The sequence below is a fragment of the Tribolium castaneum genome, chromosome 6 (genome assembly GCF_031307605.1).
Source record: "Tribolium castaneum strain GA2 chromosome 6, icTriCast1.1, whole genome shotgun sequence".
Lineage (NCBI taxonomy): Eukaryota > Metazoa > Arthropoda > Insecta > Coleoptera > Tenebrionidae > Tribolium > Tribolium castaneum.
The window spans coordinates 3,404,991-3,429,799 of record NC_087399.1 but is presented as its reverse complement, the minus strand read 5'-3'; the positions used below and the strand labels follow the sequence as shown (position 1 = coordinate 3,429,799).

At 38.9% G+C, this 24,809-nt stretch overlaps 1 protein-coding gene across 3 annotated transcripts in view; it reads left to right on the top strand.

Moving 5' to 3' along the window:
* Nucleotides 1-24,809, top strand: part of LOC658816 (inactive rhomboid protein 1) — a 36,424-nt gene that overhangs the window by 6,671 nt on the left and 4,944 nt on the right. For 2 of the 3 annotated variants that reach the window (XM_015982763.2, XM_064357286.1), the window contains exons 3-13: nt 3,071-3,493; nt 3,546-4,898; nt 16,186-16,593; nt 16,645-16,882; nt 22,402-22,555; nt 22,605-22,839; nt 22,888-23,130; nt 23,896-24,073; nt 24,134-24,154; nt 24,398-24,486; nt 24,535-24,796. In XM_015982763.2, coding sequence (XP_015838249.2) covers nt 3,102-3,493; nt 3,546-4,898; nt 16,186-16,593; nt 16,645-16,882; nt 22,402-22,555; nt 22,605-22,839; nt 22,888-23,130; nt 23,896-24,073; nt 24,134-24,154; nt 24,398-24,486; nt 24,535-24,796 — 3,573 coding nt within the window. In that variant the 5' untranslated portion in view covers nt 3,071-3,101. The remainder of the gene's footprint in view (nt 1-3,070; nt 3,494-3,545; nt 4,899-16,185; nt 16,594-16,644; nt 16,883-22,401; nt 22,556-22,604; nt 22,840-22,887; nt 23,131-23,895; nt 24,074-24,133; nt 24,155-24,397; nt 24,487-24,534; nt 24,797-24,809) is intronic. The other variant, XM_008198734.3, reaches the window with a different exon arrangement.

Here is a 24,809-nt window from a genome sequence, read left to right as displayed (position 1 = left end):
CGCGTTGGCCTAGTTTAACTTGCGTAATTACTTGTTGGGACTTTGCTCCCCGGAATCTAGGAGAGGGGCGCCCTTTCGCACCACTCTTTCAAATTGAAATAAAAAATTTTTGATTGCGAAATTGCGCGTTACGGCCCTGGCTCGGAGCGGATCAATCCCATTTTAAAAACTCGACGCCATAACACCTCAAACATCCTCGAGATAGACTCAAACTCGTTTAAACTTCCGAAAAATTGTTTTCAACCTTTAAGATTGTTTTAAAATTGCTTTCCCTCGCTTTCATTTAATTTCGTTTCCACACACGCACGTCCCGAAATTTCGGGTGCAGTGTTTTAATTCGAAATAACGCGATATTTGTATTTGAAAAAATGGGCCCGAGTTATGTCTCGTCATCGATCGACACAGTTTCGCCAACCCACCGCGATATATATTTCAGGGAATAAAAGACGAAATCTGAGATTTCCTCAATTGTTCTGGAACTGCATCCGTAAACTAAGAATCAATAAAATACATTTGATGAGTCTAGAATAGGAAACTCGCTGAAATTTTCATAAAAATCCACATAAAATCTGTTTCGCGGGGCCGCGCACTTGAGCGGAAAATTTACAACCCGTAGCATTAATTCGCTTGATGTTTTCAATAAATGCGATTGGAAATGTTCGCGGTTTAAAGTAGTAATGAAATTTTTTGCACCGAATTGATTACTCCTAAATCATACTTTAAAATAAAGAGGCTGATTTGTGGGCCATAACCATCAGGATAATGAGTTATGTTGGGAATTTATCGGTGCACATTATTACCAACTTTATACTTCCAAAACACCGAACTTCTTGTCGCAAGCTTTTAAAGTTCAAATAGTGGCAATAAACTAGTAAGACAGCTGTCATAGCACGACTTTATCATCTCCAAATGCGACTTAATCGCTTCTTCATGACGGAGTATTAGCATTTTTTAACCATTTGGGCAAAATTTTAAAATTTCTTTCGCTTTGTATTCAGGGTGGGTCGCAGTGGAGTGACTATTCACTATTTATTTGCGCAAACCGTGTTCTTTATTTTCCCCAAACCAGTCCAATAGATTGATCGCAGATTAAGCGCCTCCAAGGTTTCCCTATGAAAATTTTTAGGTTAATGCGTTCCGGGAAACTTAATTAGCTTTAGTAGTGGTATTTTAAGAAGGGGATTGGTGGAGAACTGTTCTTTGATAAATCCCATATAACCCAGGACCGTGTAAGCCCTGGAACTTGAAGATTTTGCTTTGCAATTTCAAATATGCTCAAGTCGAGACGTAGACATACTAAAGTAAATTATGCAGAGCCATTAAGTAAAAAACTTTATAAGAAAAATGAGAGTTCCTTCAGAGGATCAAGACTTTTCCAATTATAAAATATCGAAGTTAATATCAGGACAAAAACCGATTTGAGGCCGGAACGTCTGGATAACGTTATTTCATATCGTTTCGCTATTTTTTAAACGAGGAATGACACACGAAATTGGGAATACTCAAATATGAGGCGGATGAATAATCTCTTTCGCGAAAAACATAATTTCGGGAAATGAACTAAGAAACATAATCAAATTTCGCTTCCATTTCGGCCCGATACAGCTTCCTGAGAATTTAATTTATCCGAATAAAAAATTCCAAATATAAAAGTTTCACTCGCAAAACAAACACGAGATTTACGTCGATGTGGAGGAGAAGGGATTTCTCTTGGAGTAATTTTAAGACACGATCGGGTCTGGGGCCAAAATGATATTACATCCGTTCTACCGTGAACTAACCCCTGGTGGCGTATTTTTAATAAGTTGTATTGGAAGAGCAGACCAGTGTCAAGGCAAAAAATAGAACTTTCATTACGGCGGACAGGCGGTAAACGCCTGGCTTTCTGGAGAGCTTCTAATCCATTTGGACCGATATTACCCGTGTTGTAATAACCAATTCAGCCAACCAAGGCTAATTATATCTCTGCATATGCGTTGTGGGTCGAGTACGTTTTACAATGTTGCAATAATTGAGGAACATTCTTGGAAATTAGGACATAAAAGTTGATTGTTGCATGCAGATAGATAATTTATTCGGTTTACAGCCGAACAGTGCTGCAGCATTATCTATTTACAATTAGAATTATTTATAACTGAAGTCTATATCCCTTTGAGGAATGAAAGGACTTTGCTAACTGGCACATCCTTAAATTGGAATTTATTTTACTTTACAGAAAGTTTCAATACGACTCATAAGCTGTTACAATTTTTAATTCACTAAATTAAGTTTTTCTAACGTTTAATTTTGTATAATCTACAGGGGTTCTTTTTTGTCCAATAATTAGTTATTAATTCAGGGAAAATGAACATAAAAAATTGCTAGTGGCCTACCGGCTTAATCATTGGCCATTTAGCTCCTAATTACACTACGATTTTAAGAATTGCTCTCGTAAAATTCAACATTAATTTTAATTTTCAAACTCTTACAGCTTGAACCCCCGCAGTGAGTTGTAAATATGCCGCTGAGACCGAATTAGTGAATTTGTGGTAGTGAGGGATGCGGTTGGATGGCGTTCAGTAAATAAAACAGTTTTGTGTAAGATGGGATTTGAGTTAATAGTTGGCACTAAAGCTTGACAGAAAAATCCGTAACAGTATTGCCAGCGTAATAGCACTTTGAGCAAATGGAAGGAAGAGTATATCAAAATGTCTGGTTGTTTTGAATTAAATGAAATAGGATTGCGGATTGAATCGCAAAGCTTTTAACTTTTCTTCGGTTAAGTCTCGGTCGGTTTAATTCTAATTGTTAGTAGGTAATCTTGGCGAAGGTGGAATTAGGAAGTTCCGATTGGTACAGTCTAAATTTCGATTAGTTATCGTTAAAATTAATTGAGGAACGCCGTTGGCAATTACAGAACTGATTCATGAAATAGTTTATGTTTGTCAGTGTGGCAGAACCTCTAAACCGAAATAAATAACTGCCGTTAGCCAGACTCCGACTATCGATTAGCGACGCTGCTATAAAGCCGGCTCAACTGCAGACAAATGTTCCGCCATTGGTTTCGTTGACGTGTGTGTTATTGTTGCAGATGTCCTGACAGCGGGGCCAGGGCCTCCAGAATGCCTGTGGAAGAAGATTATGGCAGAAGACAGATTACGCTACAGCAGCATGCTTCCCAGTCGCCGGTACCGCCGTCCCTACAGTGTCCCGTTGGTTGTATTCCTGCGCCTGCAGATCATCGCTATGCAAGCGATAAGAATTTGCTCGATCCCTCCGAACGCTACTCAGACAGGTTCGGCTCGGAGCGCAGCAATTCGGATCGGCTGCCGTCGGGAGAACGGTACCAGGGGGTCTCGGAGCGGTACCCGTTGGGGGAGAGGCCTCAGACCTCCGTGTCCTCCGAACGCTTGCAGCCCGCGGAGGAACGCACGCAGTTCCAGACGGAACGGTACCACTATGCCACGTGTCAGAGGTACCCCGAGAGGTACACCCCCGTCGGCAGTCTCGATAGGTACGCTCAATAACTTACTCAAATTTCAAATAGTTTTTGTTTTTTCTAATAGGTACCACACGCACACTGTCGATAGGTACTCGAGGACGAGCACCCCGACCGATCGGTACCACACCCTGTCCGACAAAGACAAAACTAACGCTTCCGATAGATACACACCCATCGAGAAGTACCAAGGGGAGAACTTCAGTGCCAACGATAGGCACAATTCCGCACAAAGCGTGTGTTCCATCGAACGTTACACGCCGACGGAACGCCACAGAAGCAAATCGAGCGACATGTACAAAATCCGGGAGAGATCGTCTAGTTCGGATAGGAAAACGGAACGGTACCAGCAGTACCAGAACCGGTACGACCAATACGTTCCTGAACGCTTTCCCGCTATTCCGTGTCCTGAACGGTTCGCGACGCAGGAGCGGAACGAACGCGTACCTTTCACTCAAGTACCTTACATGGAACCACCTTCTCCAGCTCCGGCAAGCGATAGATTCGTACCACCGCCGCCTCTATCCCCCGAGAACACACCAAGTCCCGACTGTTTTCCTAATAACGCTTTTCCTTCTCCTACTAACACGGTACCACCCCCACCCGAACGTTTCATCCCACCACCGCCACTATCACCTTCGCCCACAGAAAAGTACTCCCCTAAGAAAGTCGAAAGGTACGAAAAACAGCAACGGTACTACGACCGGTACCACCGCACTCAATACTACCCCCAGAACGAACGCTACCATGTAAACCCCGATCGCTTCGTCACCAACGACCGCTACATCCCGCCCAACGCCCACATGCCCGTCGAACGCTACGTCCCCCAACAACAGGAACCCTACTACAACACTTACCAAACCTACGAACGGTACCCCAAATTCAACGCGAACGACCCCTACATGCGACGCGACCTAGCGTTCCACTACCGCCTCCCGCTCCCTTACTCCTCCACCCAGTACCAGAGAATCCGCTATGTGGGTACCCCGAACCGCGTCAAGTGTTGCCAGTACCAAGAGGGGTACCAACTATCCAAATCCAGTCCCGGTTCCAGTTCGAGCAGTTCAGTGACGAGCCAAGGCAAAGACCTCCACCAGAAAGAAGTGCAATGTGTCAACAACTCCAGTCTTCAAGAAATGCAGTGCCAAAGCTACCAAACCTGTGCGTACCAACAGGAAAAGGGGACGCAGTGCGGCAAAGAGTGCGTCGGTTTTGTGTCGCCTAATTTACGCGCGAAAGGACAATGTCGCCACAGCATCTGCGCCAGTCCGAGCGTGGAGTACGTGGGGGCCTCCGGGGGCAGGCACGTGTGCGCCACGCCGCCCCCGAGGGGCAGCATCGGCTCGGCCGATGGGGCCGTCTGCAACGACAACTGCTGCACGGCACGGAGAGCACAGAACTCCTTGACCGTGGCTGTTTGGTAAGTTTCTTTTTTATTCTAGTGTCTAATTATTCGCGAGCGTCTGAAAGTGAAGTGAGTAATGGTTTAATACGCGGGAAAAGTGGAACGGTAAAACGCTGAAGCGGCATTCTCGACGCTAGGTTGGCGGTATTTTATACGTAATTAGACTTAACGTCAAAGGAACTGCTGTCACACCGGGACTCCGATAAACTGCGAGCAAAGCTACTTACACTCTTGGACTATTCTGTCAGCAAAATGTGCCCTTTCACCAACTAAAACGCACTAATTAGAAACAATAAATGCCAACGCTGTGCGATTCAAACAGCCAGGCTTGCCATTACATACAGCTGTACCAACTTAAAGATACATCAAAATTTGCATTACCACCAACCGCTTGAAGGATTACAAGAATATAACGCACCTGCCAGCTGCGGATGACCACCATTATGCATAAAAAATGTCGCAGACGCAGTATTTCACACCATTGATTTTTTTTAATTTTAATTTAATTTTTCATTTAAGAAAAATATTCTGTTGCATTTTAACATTCTGAGAAAAATCGGATAACTATTTTTTTATTAAAAAAAAATATACATATTATCGTACTTTATTGCTAATTTATTAGTTTCTGCAAGTTTTTTGTTAGTCAGGAAAAATACGTATTTTTTTCTGCTTCAATATTGCGATAAAAAAGAACTTCTAACGGTAACTTTGAAGCCGTTTTCAAATAAACAATCAATTGATGCTAAAATCTGTGCTAAAATATTGCTTCCAACGTTAAAACTTTTTTGAATGAATGGAGACGAATGAAAAAAATGAAAATTTTTGAAAAGAAAAACTTCTGGGATTGTGAGCCCGGAGAATGGAACTAAAAGTTACCAGTCCGTTTGGAGAGTTGGCAAACTTGTGTTACTTCTTAGAACTTTACTAATGATACCTTTAATAGTTAATATTAGTCCTCACTTTGGTTGGAATAATTAGTGCCTAAATATTCCATCGACTGAGCCGTTTTAATATTTCAGGCCCGCTGAATTATTAATTACAATTAGGATAATTTCCTGTCGGTACCTATTGTTTTTTACATGATGTTTCCTGTTGGTCGGATTGAAGGGGATTTGGATAAAAAGTGGCATCTTAAAAAATGACCAAACAAAGGAAACCCAAAGTGGGCTCGGGCACAATGGAGTCGTCCGGTCTTTGAATTGGGTCGTTTTATCAAATGTTTGCAGAACGCCACGAATTACAAACAGATCGGTATTAATGTCCTTAATCACTCTGGTTAAATGTCAACGATGGAGCCGTTGTGGTATCATTTCGTTACAGGCTGCCAATGATAGCCGAATTCAAGCATACGGCTGCCAACGTAAGTTTTCACGATAAAAACGAAGGTCATTGGACAACTTCGAGGATTGCGTGTTCAAACTTTTAACAAAATTGTTTTTTGTTCCTTAGTCCTGTGCTCAGTACAAAAATTAATTTCAAGTTAACTGCGGATTAGATTATGCAACACTAACTACGCACATCTGAAATGTTTCTAATAATTTAAATGTTGAGCAGTAAAGAAAGTGAGTAATTGTTTATTCGCGTGAAAACTCGTGTTTAAATTTTCGACTTTTGTTTAGGTAGGAGGAAGTAGGTCACACCTCAGCAGAGTGTCAATAAAAATAATTGCCAGTTGTCTGCTAATACATTTTCCCACAAATGATTTAAAAAAACCATTTTGTAATTGCAGCCCAAGGATTTAAATTTCACGGAATTAACACGTTATTTATATTTACTTAAATTAAATAGTAAACAGAATGATCCATTAAATAAATGGAGGTGAAAAAAGCGATGGGAAACAGAATTGTTTCAAACATTTCCACGCCGGTAAATGAGAACAGATGCGGTAACACTAAAAAACGAAAACTCTGTGAAAACAGAGATCCAGTTACAGCTTACAGCAAAAAATTATTTTGATAGCCTTGTCCCAAGAACTCCTATTTTCCATTATCACGTTTAATTTTTTTATTGACTGTTTTAATTGTTATCTCTAGAAGGTTGGGCAATCCAGGCAAATAAAATTCACTAAAAAACAGTCGCGCGTTTGAAGTTTGCCGTGACAGGTGTATTCTCAGGTGTCAATAATACAAAATGAAAACGTGTCAACACACGGATTTTACGGGACTTTTCACATAAAACATTGATAAAATCGTGTAGTTCGCATAAAAACTTATCTCGGAGTATCGGTAGAATGGAATTAGACGATCTGTAAGTCGTATGTTGAATTGAAAGGCATTTTGAGGTTATGTGAAGTGTCCCATCTGACTCGAATTTCTGAGTTAATTCCCACACTGGGGCTTTAATTTCATTTATCCCGTTTTGAATTCGAGTTTAGTGCATGAAGGAAAACTTATTTTTACTGCGGCTTTTATCTCGGAGGTTTTATCTTTGTAATGACTGCGAACGTTATTATGAGTCAGTTCGAATTTCCTATGTTTTCTCGTGCAATTAAAAGCTAATCATCGTCGAGTATGACACAGAGCCGTACTGGGGCAAGTGTGTCAATGCCAGGGCGGGACTGCTCTCCATATCAATGTCGAGTAAATTAATTAACAGGTTGATGTTGACGGTTTATAAACGCGAATCTCGAAAGATTACGTGTAAAATCTTGAAAGTGGAGCCCCGACATAAGCTGTGATAATATTACGGTGTGCAATGCAAATTCCCGGCATTATAAATAAGACTTATCGTAGGACATTAGCTTTGCTGTCGCGGCAATTTGAATAAGAAAATACTTATAAAAATTCATCATTCCCCAGTTCTTCTATCTCGAAAGGCAGCTTGTTTCACGACGACAATAAAAAGGTGAACGCAAGGGGAAAGGTAGTCACGTGCGACCTTTGAATTCGTTAAAAGCTCCGCCACTGACCCGCAAAAAATCGTATCACTTTCAGCCTCCTCTCGATCAAACGAAAGTGAAACTTGTTATTTTGTCACTATTTTGGAAGCAAAATGGCAAACGCATATTATTGATTCGGTCTGGGGTTAGCTTGCAATGCGAAACATTTTTAGACTGCTGAACAGGGAATTAATTAATTGGGGCGTAAAATGTATAGGGGATAGCCCGAAAATAGGGGCTGGATATTGTTTTGGTCTAGATTGTGTGTGCGACAACGGTGAATGCACTTTACCTCTTTTCAAGGAAAAAGTAGAAGAGTTTTATTCGAGTGTCAAAAATGTTAAGCTCGCCTCCGGCACACAAATCCAATTGTTTTATGGATGTCTGCATGCAAATGTCAGATTACTATTGGAATTGCATTTTTGATCGCTCAAACCATAAACATATTGGATATTTTTTGTACATATTTTTTAATCGTTTGAAACTGAAGTTGTATTGTTTGCCCTATTATATTGATATTTGTGGGGTCTCCAAAATGGAGAAACTAATTCAAGTTACAGTAAACACGATTTAATTAAACACTAATTACCGTATTGTATCGCTCTGCGTTCGATCAGTGTAATTGTGGACTTAGGTCTCTATTATTTGGGTGGCAAAGTAATAAATTATTTGATTACATTTATTTTGGTTTAACTGCTCAAGTCCTGGCATTCATTAATTTGCAGCACAGTTTCTTATTCCTACCCTCATCCCGAATGCGTCCTTTGTCTAAGTAGTTTCAATTAAACGCTCGAGGAACCTCCAAATGTTCACTTGTGTTTTTTTGCCAGACTTTTAAACGTTACTCAAAGTACAAAGCCCATCAAACGAACATTATAAATCCCTCAGAAACCGGTTAAAGTATGATTCTCCGTACTCATTCTTTATCTGCACGGTATTTTACGCGAAAGTAGACTTCGCCATCATCAATTCGTCTCGGAGGAGATCCCCCGAGTTCAAATATCGACAGTAAACATCGATAAGTTTATCTCCCGTATGCCAGAAGCGCAACACCTTCATTTAATAACGATCCGATCGCGCCTTTTTTTCTTCATCGGTGGAGAACAATCGCGAAGCGAGTGCATGATAAGCAACAATAAAGAAGCCCCCAGTTGAATAACTGGGTTAAAAATTCCATCCAAGTCCGTTGTAACTCTTGGTGTGTGTTTTTCATAAATGGCCTAATATTTAAAACGTCCACGCGTCCTTTTCCTTGTGGCCGGCTGTAAATTACGGTGCAAATGGGGGAACTTTCACCCCGACGCAGTGGCGGCTCACGGTTTTTTCCAGTGCTTCATCAAGACTTATTTTATTGCATGACTAAGATTTTTGCTTCTAAAATGGTCAGTAAAGTGATTGTTTACGTAGGGCTCGTTTTTATTATAATTATTTGCGTTTTTAACGCGGTCCGCCACTGGCGTGGTGTGGGTGTGCTTATTTCCCTCCCTTTCCGCGATCGATTCCTGACCCACTCCTTGGAAACCCTTCGAGGTTACGGAGGAACACGCACCAAGAAACGTGCTCTTGTCAAAAAACCGGACAAGGACTTGTAATGGGGGATGCAAATGAGCGATGTTGCGAATATGAAGCTGGGATTAAGACCGGCGTGATCGCAAATAAAATCCCCTGATAGAGACACTCGCATTGAAAAAATAATTGCGACTTAATCTGTCCATTAGCGGCCGTAATTAGCCGTGTTTTACAGTGGCGTTTAATGGCAAGTCATATTTTATATTCCCTCGAACATGGCACGTAAAATATCGAGGCTCCGGCCGGATTTATCGACGTTTTGCATCGATATTCGCGAAGGGAGGAGAATGTCGCGATGCTTGCGATAAGACGTGGTTTAAAATTGCGAGCGCTCGAATTGATTTTTTAGCGAAAGTGGAATGGAGCGGATATAGATGTGTGGAGTAATATGAGCAAATTAATCGCTGATTTGTGTACACGTTAATTAATTTCGGAGGCAATGTCACAAGTAGATCACTCAAATCCGATGGATTAGTCTGGAACTGGTGCTGAAACGCTGCCGATAACAATGCCTGATGCCCATGTTACAGTATATTTACGTGCGGCTGGGTTAATGGAGATATTAAGCGGATATTAACCGAATTATGCAATTACCCAATTGTTAACGCTTTTTCCCAGCTAAGCCAAGAGATTTTCGGCGGAACGGAGCAAATTTATTTACGTATAATTGTGCCGAAAACTCAGGCGTTGAAGAGCGATATTGATTTCATCTGTCAAACACAATTGGAAAATTATTTTAGAAAGACGTGTTTTGTTAATAAAATTGGTAAAAACGCTGCAAGAAGCTAGTTGGGTGGGTGCGGCTTAGTTCTGGCGAAATAAGCCGTCTCTTATTAAATCGGCGTAAAGTTTAAGAGGCACTTAGGTGAACGTCGCCACATAGTTTGATTATTTAGTTTACGATAACCGTTCCGGCCCAAAGTTGGAGTAGTGTGGAGGGCTATCAACTGGCTGCGGCCCCGACAAAAGCGCGATTTAAGCTCGAATGTCTTGAATAAACCGGAGGAGATTCGGTGCGGAATTCCGGTCTGTTCGCGTCCATAATTGGAATCGTAACTCGATCCAGAGGGCAATCTACGGCCGGCGATCGACGACACTGTCCGGTAATTTCCCGACCTAATTTACGATCAGCGGTGAAAATAAAATGCCACGAAAGGAATCTATGGAGACCGGAAATCAATCATGTTTTTATAGTGGAAGCCGGCCGCTATCGGTGTACGTACATAGAATAATAAAGGCGTGCGCTGCTTGCTGGGGAGAAATCCGGGTCAATTATACTTCGCTCTTCGAGACCCAATCAAAAATTTAATTGGCCAACAACATGGGATAATTAAGTTGGAGTTGGAGGGTTTGCGTTTTTGGGGATGCCGGAGGAGAATTAAGACGGAGCGAGATTTATTATAAAGAAATGGACGGGGAAATACAAATTAAACCTAGGTATTGTATTGGCAAAGAATACGGAGAAAAACCGATTGCGTGCCTCGGAGCTTCAAAGTCTTCATCGTTTGATTTTTCGCAGTTCTCAAATTGCAATAATTCACTTAAAACGCAAATACTTTCAGTTCAAAATTCGGCGAATTAGCTCGAGAAAACATCTTCTGCTACTTTTTTTCAATTTAATTCTCTAATTTTTCACTAGACTTCATCAAAAGATACCGGGCGTATAAGTTGATTTTATAATTTTAAAATTGTTTTTACCTTTTTTGTGACTTTCAGCACGTTTTTGACCGAAAATGGACATAATTTCTCTAAAATCACCAAATTTGTGTATTTTCTAGTCAAAAATATTGGACGTGCGCAAATCCTAGCGGATTTGCAGTGGCCCTGATTTTTATTAACAATATTTTTTGGGACTTTACTAAACAAACTCAAATAACTAACTAGAGATAAATTAAATATTTTCCTATATTTTTTTATAATTTAAGAAGTAAGTCATCTAAGGATTCAACGCTAAAGTTTGGAGTTATGTTTCACCTTTACGTTCATCTCTTTTTCTCTCAAAACAAAAGGTATTTTCCCTTTATTAAATGTCCTCTTACGTTTACAATTTGGCGCCTTTACATACTTTTACCTCTTGCCTCATTATTTTCGTATTTCTCTCTGTTTTATGCTCCGCTTTACATTTATACGTCTATGTGTTCTCTCAATCTCCTATTTTTGTTTACGTGTTGTTTCACTTACCTTTTCTACACTTTTTTTCATAGAAAAATTGTCGCCGTGATCCGGGTTCGAACACCCGACCTCCCCCGTCGTAAGTGGCGCTTATACCACTGGGCCATCGGGCCCCAAGTACTGACCGTCTTTTGCAGATATTTTAACACAAACTTTTTAAATAAATCGACATTAAAAACTATATAATTGCAATAATTCATCTAAAATGCAAATGCATTCAGTTCAAAAGTCGGCGAATAGCTCGAGAAAACATTTTCTTCCACTTTTTTTTTCAATTTAATTCTCTAATTTTTCACCAAATTTCATCAAAAGATACCGAGCGTATAAGTTGATTCTACAATTTTAAAATTGTTTTTACCTTTTTGTGACTTTCAGCATGTTTTTGACCGAAAATGGACATAATTTCTCCAAAAATCACCAAATTTGTGTATAGTCGTGTATACCCGGCATAGTCGTAATTAAACGGGACATGAATTAGTTGTGACACAACAACATCATGCTAAAATAATGTAAAATATGTGTCGTGACTCGAGGTCGAAATACCTCTCCTATCTATTACCAACTCTATCTACATACCATTCGAGTATCTCTAGGATGCAATAACATTCTGTCGTAACTCTTGTTACGTTGTGCCCCAAATTATGTATTAAATAATACAAAAAATATCCTTTTTGCAATTGCAATTTCTTTGTTGAATAAAACGTGTTTACAGACAATATGTATAAGCACTAAAAACAATAACTCAACAATAAATGAGTATCCATGAGGTAAGGCAAAACCGCATATTTTCTAACATTGTGTAACCCAAGTGTTTAAATAATAAACGTAAACAAGTATCTCGTGTTGTGAATTGCTAATTGAACCGCTGAGTGGAAAAATGAATGTTTTTATTTCCACTCTTTATTGAGAAATGGCCAAGACTGTTTTTCCGTTTTTTACTATTCAACTACGACATAAGAGGCTTAACAAGGTTTTATAAAGTTGAGTATTTTTTTCTGCCTCTGATTAGCAACAAGTACTGTTTGGCGGAAGCAAAGTTGTGGCGATTTGACCATGAAACGTCGATTCCGAGCAGCTTATGGAATAAAACTGGGCGAAACAATGAAACTTTCGGTTCAAAGAAGTTGAAGTTTCTCGAATGAAACTGGGAGATGTTAATTAGTTTGTGAAGTACGTACAAAGCTCAAGACTTTCATTTATTTTTAATAAATCATTAATGGAAGGAACAAAGGATCCCCGACTGTTCGAATTAAATTTGTTCAGATAATAGATCCGTCGTAATATTTTTCTTTAATCGCTCTCCTGTTCTATAAAACAAAAGCTACGTCTATAAACCCGTAGCGTTTCCGATCGACAGTGAATAATTTATACGTGTGCCAAGTCACTTTATACCGAGTGAAATATGCCCGTTGTAGTTTCCTCCTTAAAAATAGATGTTGTGTGTCGACAAGACGCCGTGATTTCTCGCCGATTACCGACTGGGCATTAATAAGTCGGGCTTATTCAACCTCGTGTTGGGAACTAAACGACGATTCTGTGAAGCAAATCGTGTTGAAAGGTCCCATTGGGCGTCGATAAGAAAACTTCCACTTTCGTTTTGTTACTTGTAAAGTGATTTTGTGGATGATGTTCATTCATTTAGTTCCCCTTGGCGCGCACGGCTTTTCATGACCCGAAATTAAATTCCTAGACCCTTCTGCTACGTCTTTTACAACCCAAGGAAAAACAACTCGCCACTAACTGGCCCAGGTTTATTACAAAAGTTAGTTTATTTTTTCAAAAATGTTACGTAAACAACAATTTTTTGTACAAATCCGCTAATTAGAATAAGCCTGTGGATATTTCCAAACTCGCTTATAAACTTGTTAGTCTGAGTGATCTTTTTGGGTACAACCGGCGCCCGAATGAAATAATGATGTTTATTCATTCAAGTTGGTTGCAGAACGGAAGAAAAAGCCTGCATTCTAACCCTACTGACCCAAATCCGGGCGGGCATTAATTCCCCTCTAACAATTCAAAACTTTTTGTTTCCCTTCAGTTGAACAAAAAGCCCCGTTCGAGTGCGCGTCTCTGATAGCACCGATGATGATTGATGATGGGGGTCATAGGTCAGCGTGCAATCAAGTTTGACACCAGCTGATTTAACCGATAAGAGTATCTCTTCGGTATCAACAGTTTATCGAAGATTGGGCGTTTAGCAAAAATCAAAGTTGGAAATGCCGCCGGCTACCAGTTGAACGATGAACTTGGACTGTTATCTGAGGGACGTGATAGCGTTCATTTGGTCATTAAATGTAATACGAGTAGGAGATCGGGTCGTAATAACCCCTCAGGGGGCGATCCGGTCCGTCGGATTTCCCGCACTTCATAGCTTCCCCGAATTACTATTATTATGACTGTGGCACACCAAGTGGCGAGCAATCGATTAGCAGCGGCTTGTGCTTAAAATTATCGATTCCGTCTTGCGTTTTTGCCCAAAATCCGAATATAAGTGTCAGAATGGCGTCCCCGGCCGCCGGAAGAGCCGCCATATTTCAAAGTTATTTTCCGTCCGTGCATTCAATTCCTTGTGCACAACAGGAACCGATTTATTCGCGTACATACGTTGTACGCGATTTTATAATTTATTTCGTGGACAAACTTTCTTATTCCGGAATTATCTGCGCGTTTATCTTGACGACTAATTTATATTCAGCATTCAAAGGATCAATTGGAGAGAGATTTCATCAATCCAACTCGAAACAAACTTTATAGAAAAGGCAATAAAATTAGCATTGCGAGATTTAGTTGAAATGCATACAAACCCGATTTGAAATTTGGGAATTTGCTATTGTCGTCCTCCAACTCCAGCAATCTGGAGCGACTTTTAAGAATTTGTTACTGGTTTGGAAGTTTTTATTGATATATCGGAGAATTTTAAATTAACTTTTGAGAGGTTACTGAAATAAAAATGGAGTTGTAAGTTCGGAACGAAATTCGATGTCGAGTCGAAAACGATGCACATATCGCTGTTTCATTTACAATTTATCTACGCTTTTGAAAAACTGCACCTGTCAGGGCGTTTCTTGTGATTTTTTCCGTCCAAGATATTTTCATTTTCCCGCTATAAGCTCATGGAAATATCTATTTTTTGTGCCGAAAATATGCTCAGATATTCATACCGTATTGACTGCTGGGCAACTAGTTGAATTTTAAATATTTTACCAGTCGACGAACTCCGAGTAATCCCAGGAATGCTGGGCTAAATCTATGCTTCGGCACACACGAGCACAACTAAAAAGGCTTCGGTTTGTTCAACCAATAAAGTTATTTCACTGATTAACAATCATTTTTTTGATTGTTACTACGTCCAGCGGTAATCTAGATTAAAAATGTTTTTTTGTGTTTTTATTGCCGGCCGTCAAACTGCGACATAAAAGCTCTAAGTGGAAGAAAGGATGCCTAAAATTATGTGATTATTGGGTTTTTTATTACGGTTGGTGATTTTAGATTAGGATTTTTTTATTGTTTGATTGAGACACCGAATTGTGGAAACTGTAACCCGGCGCATCCACCATTTTTGTGTTGGAACTTTTTTCAAAAAAAATTTGTATAGTGTTTCTTCGTCGTTCTAAGAGTGTTAAGACATGCTTCGCATCGCCTGGAGTTTGTTAATAATTTTAAATTAGTTTTTAAGGTTGGTTTGATAAATATTTAATTTAGAGCTCGCGCAAGTTGTATGGTGTGAAATAAGTCTGCGATATCCGCACCACTAACAATAATAGACTTGCGAAGTGGAGATAAAGGTGTTCTACTTCTCGGATAAATTTGGGATTTAGGAGCGCAACGTCTCCGATAAGTCCGAGCCAAGCAACGATTTTTTCGTTTATTTTTCGTGTGTACTTTTCGCAACATTTGTTTATTTTCTTTATTGAGTACGCCGGCAGGGTTCGATCGGATCGATTTAAACAACCCTTTGGTACATTCCAGGTACATTAAACAAGCAACTCGAGCCCGAGTTCGATATCTTATTATTATACGAGAACAAAAGCGTCCAAGTTTATAGTCTTGGGAATAAAGGAAGTTGCACTTCAACTAAAAGCACGTATTCGGATAGAAACCACCGAATGACTTAGTGGAGCCTGTCGAGAATTCTGCTAAAAATGCGCCTAATTCAATCGCCCCAAAAGGGTGTCAATTGCAAGACTTGCAATTAAACGAACCCGGACTTTATCAGTCATAAAGCGATCCGGAGACAATTATTGAGGAAACTTAAACGGAAATGTTCGCATGACTCGCTTTCCGGGATAAAGGAATTGCCGGATCTCCTTCACTGACCCTTGTCGCGTTCTGACGGATCGTCTGCCCTTTATATATTGTTTCCTGGAGTACTGTTTACCAGACTTGCGGTCAACCGCTTTCGGTTTGACCGACGTGCGCCAGATGGGCCGTTCCGTTAAATTACTGAACTAATTACGCCCGAGCAACGCCAGGGGCGCCTGGATGCAACAACACCCAAAAAACCAAAAAAAAAATGTGTCCAAGGGGCGACTCAGGCCCTGTGTTTTCATAACTCGAACTAAACGGCTGCTATCGAAACGATTAATACTTTTTTTTACAAACAGATGGCATGAGAATGCAGAAACTGAATCGTGCCGCCTTGTTAAAAATATTTTCTTCTGACTTAAATTTTTTGATTTGCAGGAGGGCGGCGGCGCCTTCGCAGCCGCCAGCCGGCCAGCAGCAGCCGTCGCCGCCGCAGCAGCGCGCCGCCACCCCGGTGCCTGAAGATGCCGCCGCGTCCGAGCCGAAACCCTCCGAAACGCCAGAGCTTCGCCAGCCCCAACACTCGCCGAAAATCCCACCCGTCCAAAGGGCGGTTTCCTTGCCGGCGACCTCTCCCCCAGAGCGCCCCCGAATGCAGCCCCGTCTGGGGTACACCCAGAGCGAGAGGCTGCCAAATCGGCCGACGTTGGCTCGGTCTTTATCGCGCAAAGAAATGATCAAGAATTACATAAAGAAGGAAACGGCCACTTTTTTCGGTGTGGATGAAGAGAGCGAGGAGAAGCAGCAGAGGAGGTGGCTGGATCGGCGGATCAGGATGGCTTCCAGGTATTTCGGGGGGAGTTGGAGTGGAGTGTGGGGATTGAGGGTTTTTTGCAGGACGTATGGGCCGTTAAAAGATGAGTACAGGACGTTGGGGTCGACGTATAGACGAACCATTTCCGAGATGGCTCCGGGCGGCCGGATGTCGGGACAGTTACAAGCTGAAAGACCTGATGTTCTTCCGGGGCCGAACGATGTTGTGGACACCAATCAGGAGCGGCTGCATGAGGTCACGGTCCGTCGGAAGGACTCGGTGGCGAGGATGACCTGGGACGGCCTGTCCTACGTCGTCAATGTAAGTCCAGACAGCAAAAAAACGCCCCAAACAAAGCGGTTTTCCTATTTTATCACACGTTTTATCACACAATGGTATTACAAAATGTTTGTAATTTTTATGAGGTTACTATCTAGTTTCAACAAAATCACTCTCACGGTTTTATCAAAAAGATTATTTCAAGGAAGTGCTTGCACAATTTTCAGAAATTACTTAGTTTTTTTTATATAACAGCGTATTTATTATTATGTCATTACTTTCAGTAATTAAATTGACCTTTTCCGAGTAAAAGGCAACGTAATTCGAATTAGTTTAATTAATTAAATTTAATTACATTTTAATTTTGTTTTCTGTGAACCGACCATTGGAAAAAACATTTTAAAATCAAACCAAGTGATTTTTTGCACTTTTTTCTGCATCCCTTGATGTAGGAGGTTTTAAAGTTACAGAAAAATGCATAAAACTTTGCTAGAGTGAGTTTAAAAAAATATTTTTTTGATTTTTGTGAAGTAAGTGACTAAAAAAATATATATATTTTAAATCTGGTTTAATACGTAAAATGAGCTGAAGTTTTCACTGGAACAAACCGCTTTGCTCTACGACTTATACTTTTTAAGTTATGAATTTTTTAATAAATAACCCGGCGCATCCACCATTTTTCAAGTTAAAATAAATTTTTAAATGCGTTTTAGAGTAAGCTAATTTATATAATACTGATTTAATTTCGTGGATTTTTTGATCTACTTGAGCAAAATTTGAAACAGAAATGAGGATTTATTTAAAACTACTATAATCAGAAACTAAAATTTCATGTTTCTTTACTTTATTTTTCAAGAAATTACATTCAAAAACCACTTAATATCGGGTGAAACAAATAAAACAATACCATTTTTGATGTAATTTCTTGTTTTTTGGCCAATTTTAACATTTTATTTCGAAAAAAAAATTAATATAAGCAAAGACGCAAAAGTAGTAACATGTTCGGCTTAATCTTGTAATTTATGCTTGTTTTTAATAAATTTTTGCGAATTAATCGCGTTTCTAGCTGTGAAATGCAAAAAAACACCCGAAAAAGAAAAAGATTGTGTAAATGATTGCCTTATTTTAGTGATTCTTTAGCCTATTTACTGAATTTTGGTTAAATTTTTGTGTACATTTTTTTGAGAAATTTGTAATTTTATGTCTCTTTACTTTATTTTTCACGAAATTACGTTGAAAAACCTGTTAATATCATGGGAAATAAATAAATATTTTAAGCAAAAAATTTCAGAATTTTTAATCTCGTAAAAAGCTGGTATAATATGCAGAATGAGCCGCAGAATTCGAGAAAAGTCTATAAAACTTTGCTAGAGCGAGTTTTAAACAAATTAATTGTTTTGCTTTTTTGAGTAAACATAGCTAGAGCAAACTAGCAAAGAAATTTTAAAAAATAGTGTGTTTTATTTAAGAGAAAACAGGTCAACAGTAGGTTTAAAGCAAGGAACAAAGTGAAAACTTTCGGTACTTGCCGGCAGCTTATTCACTTTTGCTCGAATTATTTATGTTTTTTCGTGGAAGAAAGCCTACAATCCGGCACGCCACTGAATTCCCCATCCTCCCGTAAAATCAATACTTCCCAAAACTTTCCTAAAACATTTTGATTACCTATTCCATCTGTTTAGTTACGTCCCAACTCCTAGTAATCATTGTTTAGAAGCACCGACTTGAATATTTAATACGAACACACCACCGTGAAAAATCACCGGCTTTTCATCCAAAAGCGTTAATTCCAGTAAAATAATTTGAAAGCTCGAACTAAACCCCTGTTATTTGGAAATTCCCTATCTTCGTTTCCCTCCATCATTGTTTGTTGTAAACAATTTTCCAAACATAAAAATAAATTTCCGCGCCGTTTCACACCAGTTTTTTCTTCTCTGCTCTATGTAGCTTAACACTTTAGCCCCGAGGGACCGGTCCCTCCTCCCGCGAAATGACAGAAATCCCTTTCATAAATCTCCCGGCTGCAGCATTGGCATTCCGCAAACGGAATAAATCTGATTATGCAGGAATAGAACGCTTGTCTCTGGTCGTTTAATAAATGAAAAAGCGTCGGCCGAGCGATATTTCACCAGTTGAAATGTTGGCGCACTTTTACAGTGTGCACTTTTGACGGATTAACTGCAAGGAAAGTGGCGGCGGGATAAATGAGACGGCGCAATCAACGCCCGAAAGGGAGAAGATGCGATTAGGAAAACGCACTTCATCAAACGACCGGAATTTTGATTAAAAACGCCGGTTTACAGACGACTTTCAAGATAAATGATTTGTGAGCGCGCGATTTTAATATCTTGAAAATTGACCAAAATAAAAACACACCATGTATTGATTTTAACGATAAATCTTGCATGAAAGCACGTATTATCGCACACAGGGTGTTTCGGCTTGAAAGATGCCGAATATTTGCGAAATGCCCCGAATGTAAATAATAATCTGAATAATTCACAACAAAATGATGAATATTTTAGTAAATGTAGATAGAATTAAATTGGATTTGTTTTACATTTACCGGTGTTCATGAATAATAAAGCGTTCCGTGATGCTACTGTTATTTAATTAATTTGTTTCCAAAAATAGCAATTGACATGCCTTAGAAAAAATAGCTGGAACAAAGAGCGTGAAAATTGCAAATTCAATGTTTTGGCTGTTATTTAGTTAACGGTTGCCTTGTCTCAAATCTGGCGAAGTCTCACGTCTTCGCAAACAGTAGATTTGTGCGTTTGTTGTTAAAACAAATAGAAAGTTTTCAGGTGGGGCTGTTTAAGCATAAGAAACTCCCCGATTAGACTATTGTCTTTTCGTACGCGAAACCCAACTTGGGTTCCTAATTCCGAGCATTGATCACTAACTTTGTTAGTTGGAGCGAAAACGAAGTTCGAAGGTCCGACGATTGGCCCTATTATCAATCATCGAGGACTTTCCGCGAGTCCTACAACAGGTGCAAAGCCCTTTCACTGTTTGCACTCATTTCTGTTATTTATTTTGAAGGCTGGAAATTACGTCGCAATTTATTTGCCGTTTCAAAAACAACACTCCGGTTATATTTCACCGGACCATTGCCCCTTGTTCATTTGTCCACGCGTGGTATTAATTTGTATCGCACGCCAATTATTAACGCCTGCCGCGTTTTAAATTTCATTACAGCATCAATTAGAACGTGGGGCTTCTTCGGTGAGGCCCAGGTGTGCCAAGTTAATAATTTGTGGCAATATGCCGGCACCTGTCGATATATTCCATATTTTTGAGCTGCGAAATTGCCGCGAACAAACACAGTTGCGTTTTAAAATTTATCAGGACGATCGCGAGATCGGCGGGATTTTTTACTCGAACTGACGGGGTTATAATGAGTCGAGTGCGCACATTTTCAAGTAGCTGAATTATTCATCGGTTTGATTGTGTCCCACTGACTCAGAAAAAAAGTAATCGCTGTTCGGCCGTCTCATAAATATTTAAACTGACTTAAAAATGCGAAATAATTAATTTCCCGACTCGGGAAAAATTAAAATTATTTTCAGAGGGCTTGTTCTGGTTTACTCCAGTTCGTGCGTAAAATTTTGTTAAAAAAAATTGTTTAAAAACGTGTTTCAAAGCCAGATCTTTGACGAATTTTTTGTTTTTCGCTTAATTATGACCTAAAAATTGAGCAAAACGAGAATTTTGGGCGGTTTTAAAGTAAATTAATTTCTGGGTTAAAAACGAATTAAATCTGGGAAAAAAATTAACGAGTTTTTTGAAAGGAAGGCTTAGATCACTGTGATTTTTTCGGTTTAGTTTCGGCGTAATTTTGCAAGTAAATCTGTTTCTGAATGTAAAATTAGCCAAAACACTGGAAAAATGGAAAAAATTTAGGGTTTACCCAATTTCGTAATTTTTCGGAGTGAGCAAAACTTGCGCAGAAAAAATTCTGTGTTAAACTAGATTTACTGCCAAGGAAAAATTAGGTATGAAAATTGATAGTTTCCAAAGGTTGGCATCAAAATAAAGTTATAAAAATCACGATTTTCGTCCAAATTTTGTAGTTTTTCGGCTTATGTTTGACGAGATTTCGTCAAGAATAAACTTGCTTTTAGGTGAAACAGGCAAAAATAACATCAGTTCCGATCTAATTTGCATATTTAATGGAATATTTTGCAGAATAATTTCGTTTCTGGAGCTAGAAAAAACTAAAATACAAAAATTATTCATTTTATTTGGAGTTTCTTTGCTCTAGCGAAACCTCTCAAAAAATGTGAACTAATAAATACGAGTCAAAAAGCTCGGATTTTCGATCAAAAGCGTTGAAAAAGCTTAGAAACAACAGTACAAAAATTAAGCAATTTATTGCCAAATTTTTGTGTTTTAAAATTGAGCCAAATTTGATAAAACAGAAGATTTCGATTTTTTTCGATATTTTTTTTCGATTTTTATATTTTTTGGACGTATTTTTAAAAAAGAATTTTGTAAAATAAATGTGTCTTTGGCACAGAAACACAAACGAAATCTAGAAAAAAATTAATTTCGATTTAATTTAGTGATTTTCTAATGAAACATTTTTGAAAAAACTTAATTTGTGCTTAGACATTTGAAAAATGTAAAATAACATTGTTTGTAATAATATGAGTTGTGAATTTTTAATTTATTTTTAATTAAATTGTAATAATAATAATAATAATAATAACAAAATTTATTTCCAACAGACTTTTTAGTACACAAAATTCCTTAAATGGACAATACAATATTTAAGAAAAAATACCAAAAAAAGAAAAAACTCTGACATAATTGACTCATAACACTAATACAAAACATTATAAATTACGAGAAAAAATACTCTAAACGTTTGCATATTTAGATCTATTATAATTTAAAATATTTATAAGTGGAGAATTCAGATAATGCAATCAGAGCTGGTAATCTCAGAACCTTTAAGTTTTTGAAGAATTATTATACAAAACATTTATTCTCTTTAAAGTGTTTATTTACATTATTTCGATATAATTCCACTTCTGGATGTATAAAATGTACTCAAACTCTTTCTAAAGAGGCATAAATTATTGTAATTTTTTACTTAATTTGGTGATTTTTCGCTATATTATGGAAAAGTTCCGAAAAAACCTGGTATCGTTGGAAAACGTGCCTTTTTTGGCTTATTTTCGACGAGATTTTTTCCAAAGACAAGTCAAATTGGGTGAAACAGGCAAAATGACATCAATTTGATTCTTCGTGTTATTTTTTAAGAAAGTTTGTGACAATAATCGGGTTTTTAAGCTTAAAACTATATAAAACTTGTTTCAATGTCTTCAAATTTTTGTTTTAATAATTTTTTATTCTTTGTAAAACATATTTGGCCTTCTGGTGTATTTATTTTAGGAAAAGCGTGTTTTTTCGGCCGCATTTTCCGCCTGTGTTATGCGGATGAAACACTCTTGTCGCGCCCCTAAACCGAATTTAGGGCTCCCTAAGGCCTCTTAACTGTATTTGAGGATAAAGAAAAGAAAACTTCTCATGTCGTAATGTATTGCTTTTAGACCTTGACGAGACACCGGCCCAGAAGGCGCTCACAGCAGAGCCAACAATCGAGGAGTTTTCCACCTGACACTCCTTACAGTTCCAGTAGTGTGGAAGAGGAGACATTTTTCCAAAAACCGACCTCTCCCACCTCGCCCCGGCCACAGGAGGAAGGTCTGTCACGTTGATTTTTACTATTACAGTCACTTATTGCCACATTTAGGCGACACGATAGACAGGGGTCACGAAGCCACCCTCCAGCCAGCGTACAGGGACCGGTTAACCATCCGCCCCGGTTCAGGGGGCTGGAGAAGGGACCCCCATGTGGTGCTCCGACACGAGGGGCAAAATCGGCCCGCTGTTGGAGGCTCGAGGGTGTTTTCGTCGCTGCTTGACAATGTTTTGGACAATTCCAATCGGCGGCAGTATGGCATGGGCTGGGTGGGGCGAATGTTCGGGTAAGATAATTTTTTTGTAATAAATAAATAAATCAAGGAAATAAATAGGCGTTCGATGCGGCATTCGGTGACTCAAGACGACAAGATTTTACAACAATTGGACGACATGGAGGACCATAGACCGATGTTCACTTATTGGGTGACCACAGTACAAATTTTAGTTTTGTTCATTTCTTTGGTGTGTTACGGGTTGGGGCCTTTCGGCATTGACTTGCATTCAAGGTCGGGACAGGTCCTAGTGACTAGTTTGTCGCTACAGCAGGTGGATTACATGGAACCGGCGAATTTTTGGTTGGTTGTAAAATAAGTACAGGGTGTCCCAACGAGTTGAAAAAGTTCATTATTGTCCAGAATTTTATAGTTAATAATAATACGAAAGCGAAAACACAAGGTCGAGGGCTGTCTTATGCAACGAGCGTATGCGAGTTGCTTCCCTAGACACCCGCATAAGTGTTACTCAATTTTTTTTTGTTCAAACATTTTAATTTAAAACACGTTCAGATATAAAAAAAAGGCTTGTTACCAACAAAAAAATTTTCAAAATAATTCGAGTAATCTAAAGTTTTAATTGTTGTGTAATATCTAAAGAGTGTTTTTGTGTTAATATTTTTAGACAATTTAAAAATTTAAAGGTCATTTAGATGCAAAAATAAAAAATAGAGTCTTCCATTTAAACATTTTAATTTATTCAACTTGCAATTATCCTCTTAATTTTTGTATCTTCTTAATTGTAGTGAGCTTAAAAAAATATATCCTTTAAAAGTGGTGAAAGTCCTACTTTTGTAGAATTCTTAGTGTTATTATTTTTTTATTTTTTTTTAAAGCGTGTTCTCGTCAAATAAATCAATTTAAAAAAAACTAAACAAATAACATCAGTTACATCAAAAAAAAAAATATAGGATACTCTATAAAAAAAACCTAAGTTCGTATTGTACCTAAGAATTTTAGGTAACGGCTTACGTAAAAAAAATATTTTTTTAATATTTAAAGATTTAATGGACTTTTTCAAATCGCTGGGACACCCGGTATGTGACTCGGGTTAATGTCGGCTTGTAGGTTTGGTCCAAGAGCCAGCGATTTGATTCATTTGGGGGCGAAATTCGCCCCTTGTATGCGGATAGATGATAAGATTTCGCAACAGATTGATAAGATCAGGGCAAAAGAACGGGAAACAGCGTGTTGTATCAGGAATGACGATTCAGGTTGTGTGCAGTCATCACAGGCCGATTGTTCTGTAAGTTTTTTGTTGCTTGTTTTCACTTAACTTTGTCTTAACTTTCGTGCTTCTTGATAGCTGAGAGGATTAAGACCTACGGTAAGCCCCCAAAAAATTGCCTCACTGTTTGTTTGATTTGTTTTTATTTTTCCGATTTGTAATTTGTATGTTTTCACATAAAACCTATTATTATCTTTGTACAAATTGAAAAATTGAAAAAACATTGATCTAAATTTATAAAAATATTATTTTAAATAATAAAATTTCACAAATTTGAATCATTTTGATCCTATTTTTTTAATTTTGATTAGTTTATCAAACATATTTTTTTTTCTAATTTAGAAAACTATATCGAAGTGGAAGAAGTGGAGCGCGGGTGAGGCGGGCCCTGGGGGCCGCATCTCGGGCTCCGTCTGCGGTTTGGACCCAAAGTAAGTCTTAAAAAAATGATTTTTTCCAATCAGTTAATTGTAATCCAGATTTTGCGACGCCCCCGCGAGTGTGCACCCCTACGAATGGCCGGACGACATCACAAAATGGCCCATTTGTCGCAAGACCAACACCCAATTCTCCATTCAGAAACGCAGCGGAAGTCGCGATAAAAGCGCCGAACACATGGTCTGCGAAGTGATCGGACACCCGTGCTGTATCGGAATCCACGGCCAGTGCAAAATCACCACGAAGGAGTATTGCGATTTCGTCCAGGGGACGTTTCACGAGGAAGCTTCGCTGTGCTCGCAGGTAAAAACGCGTT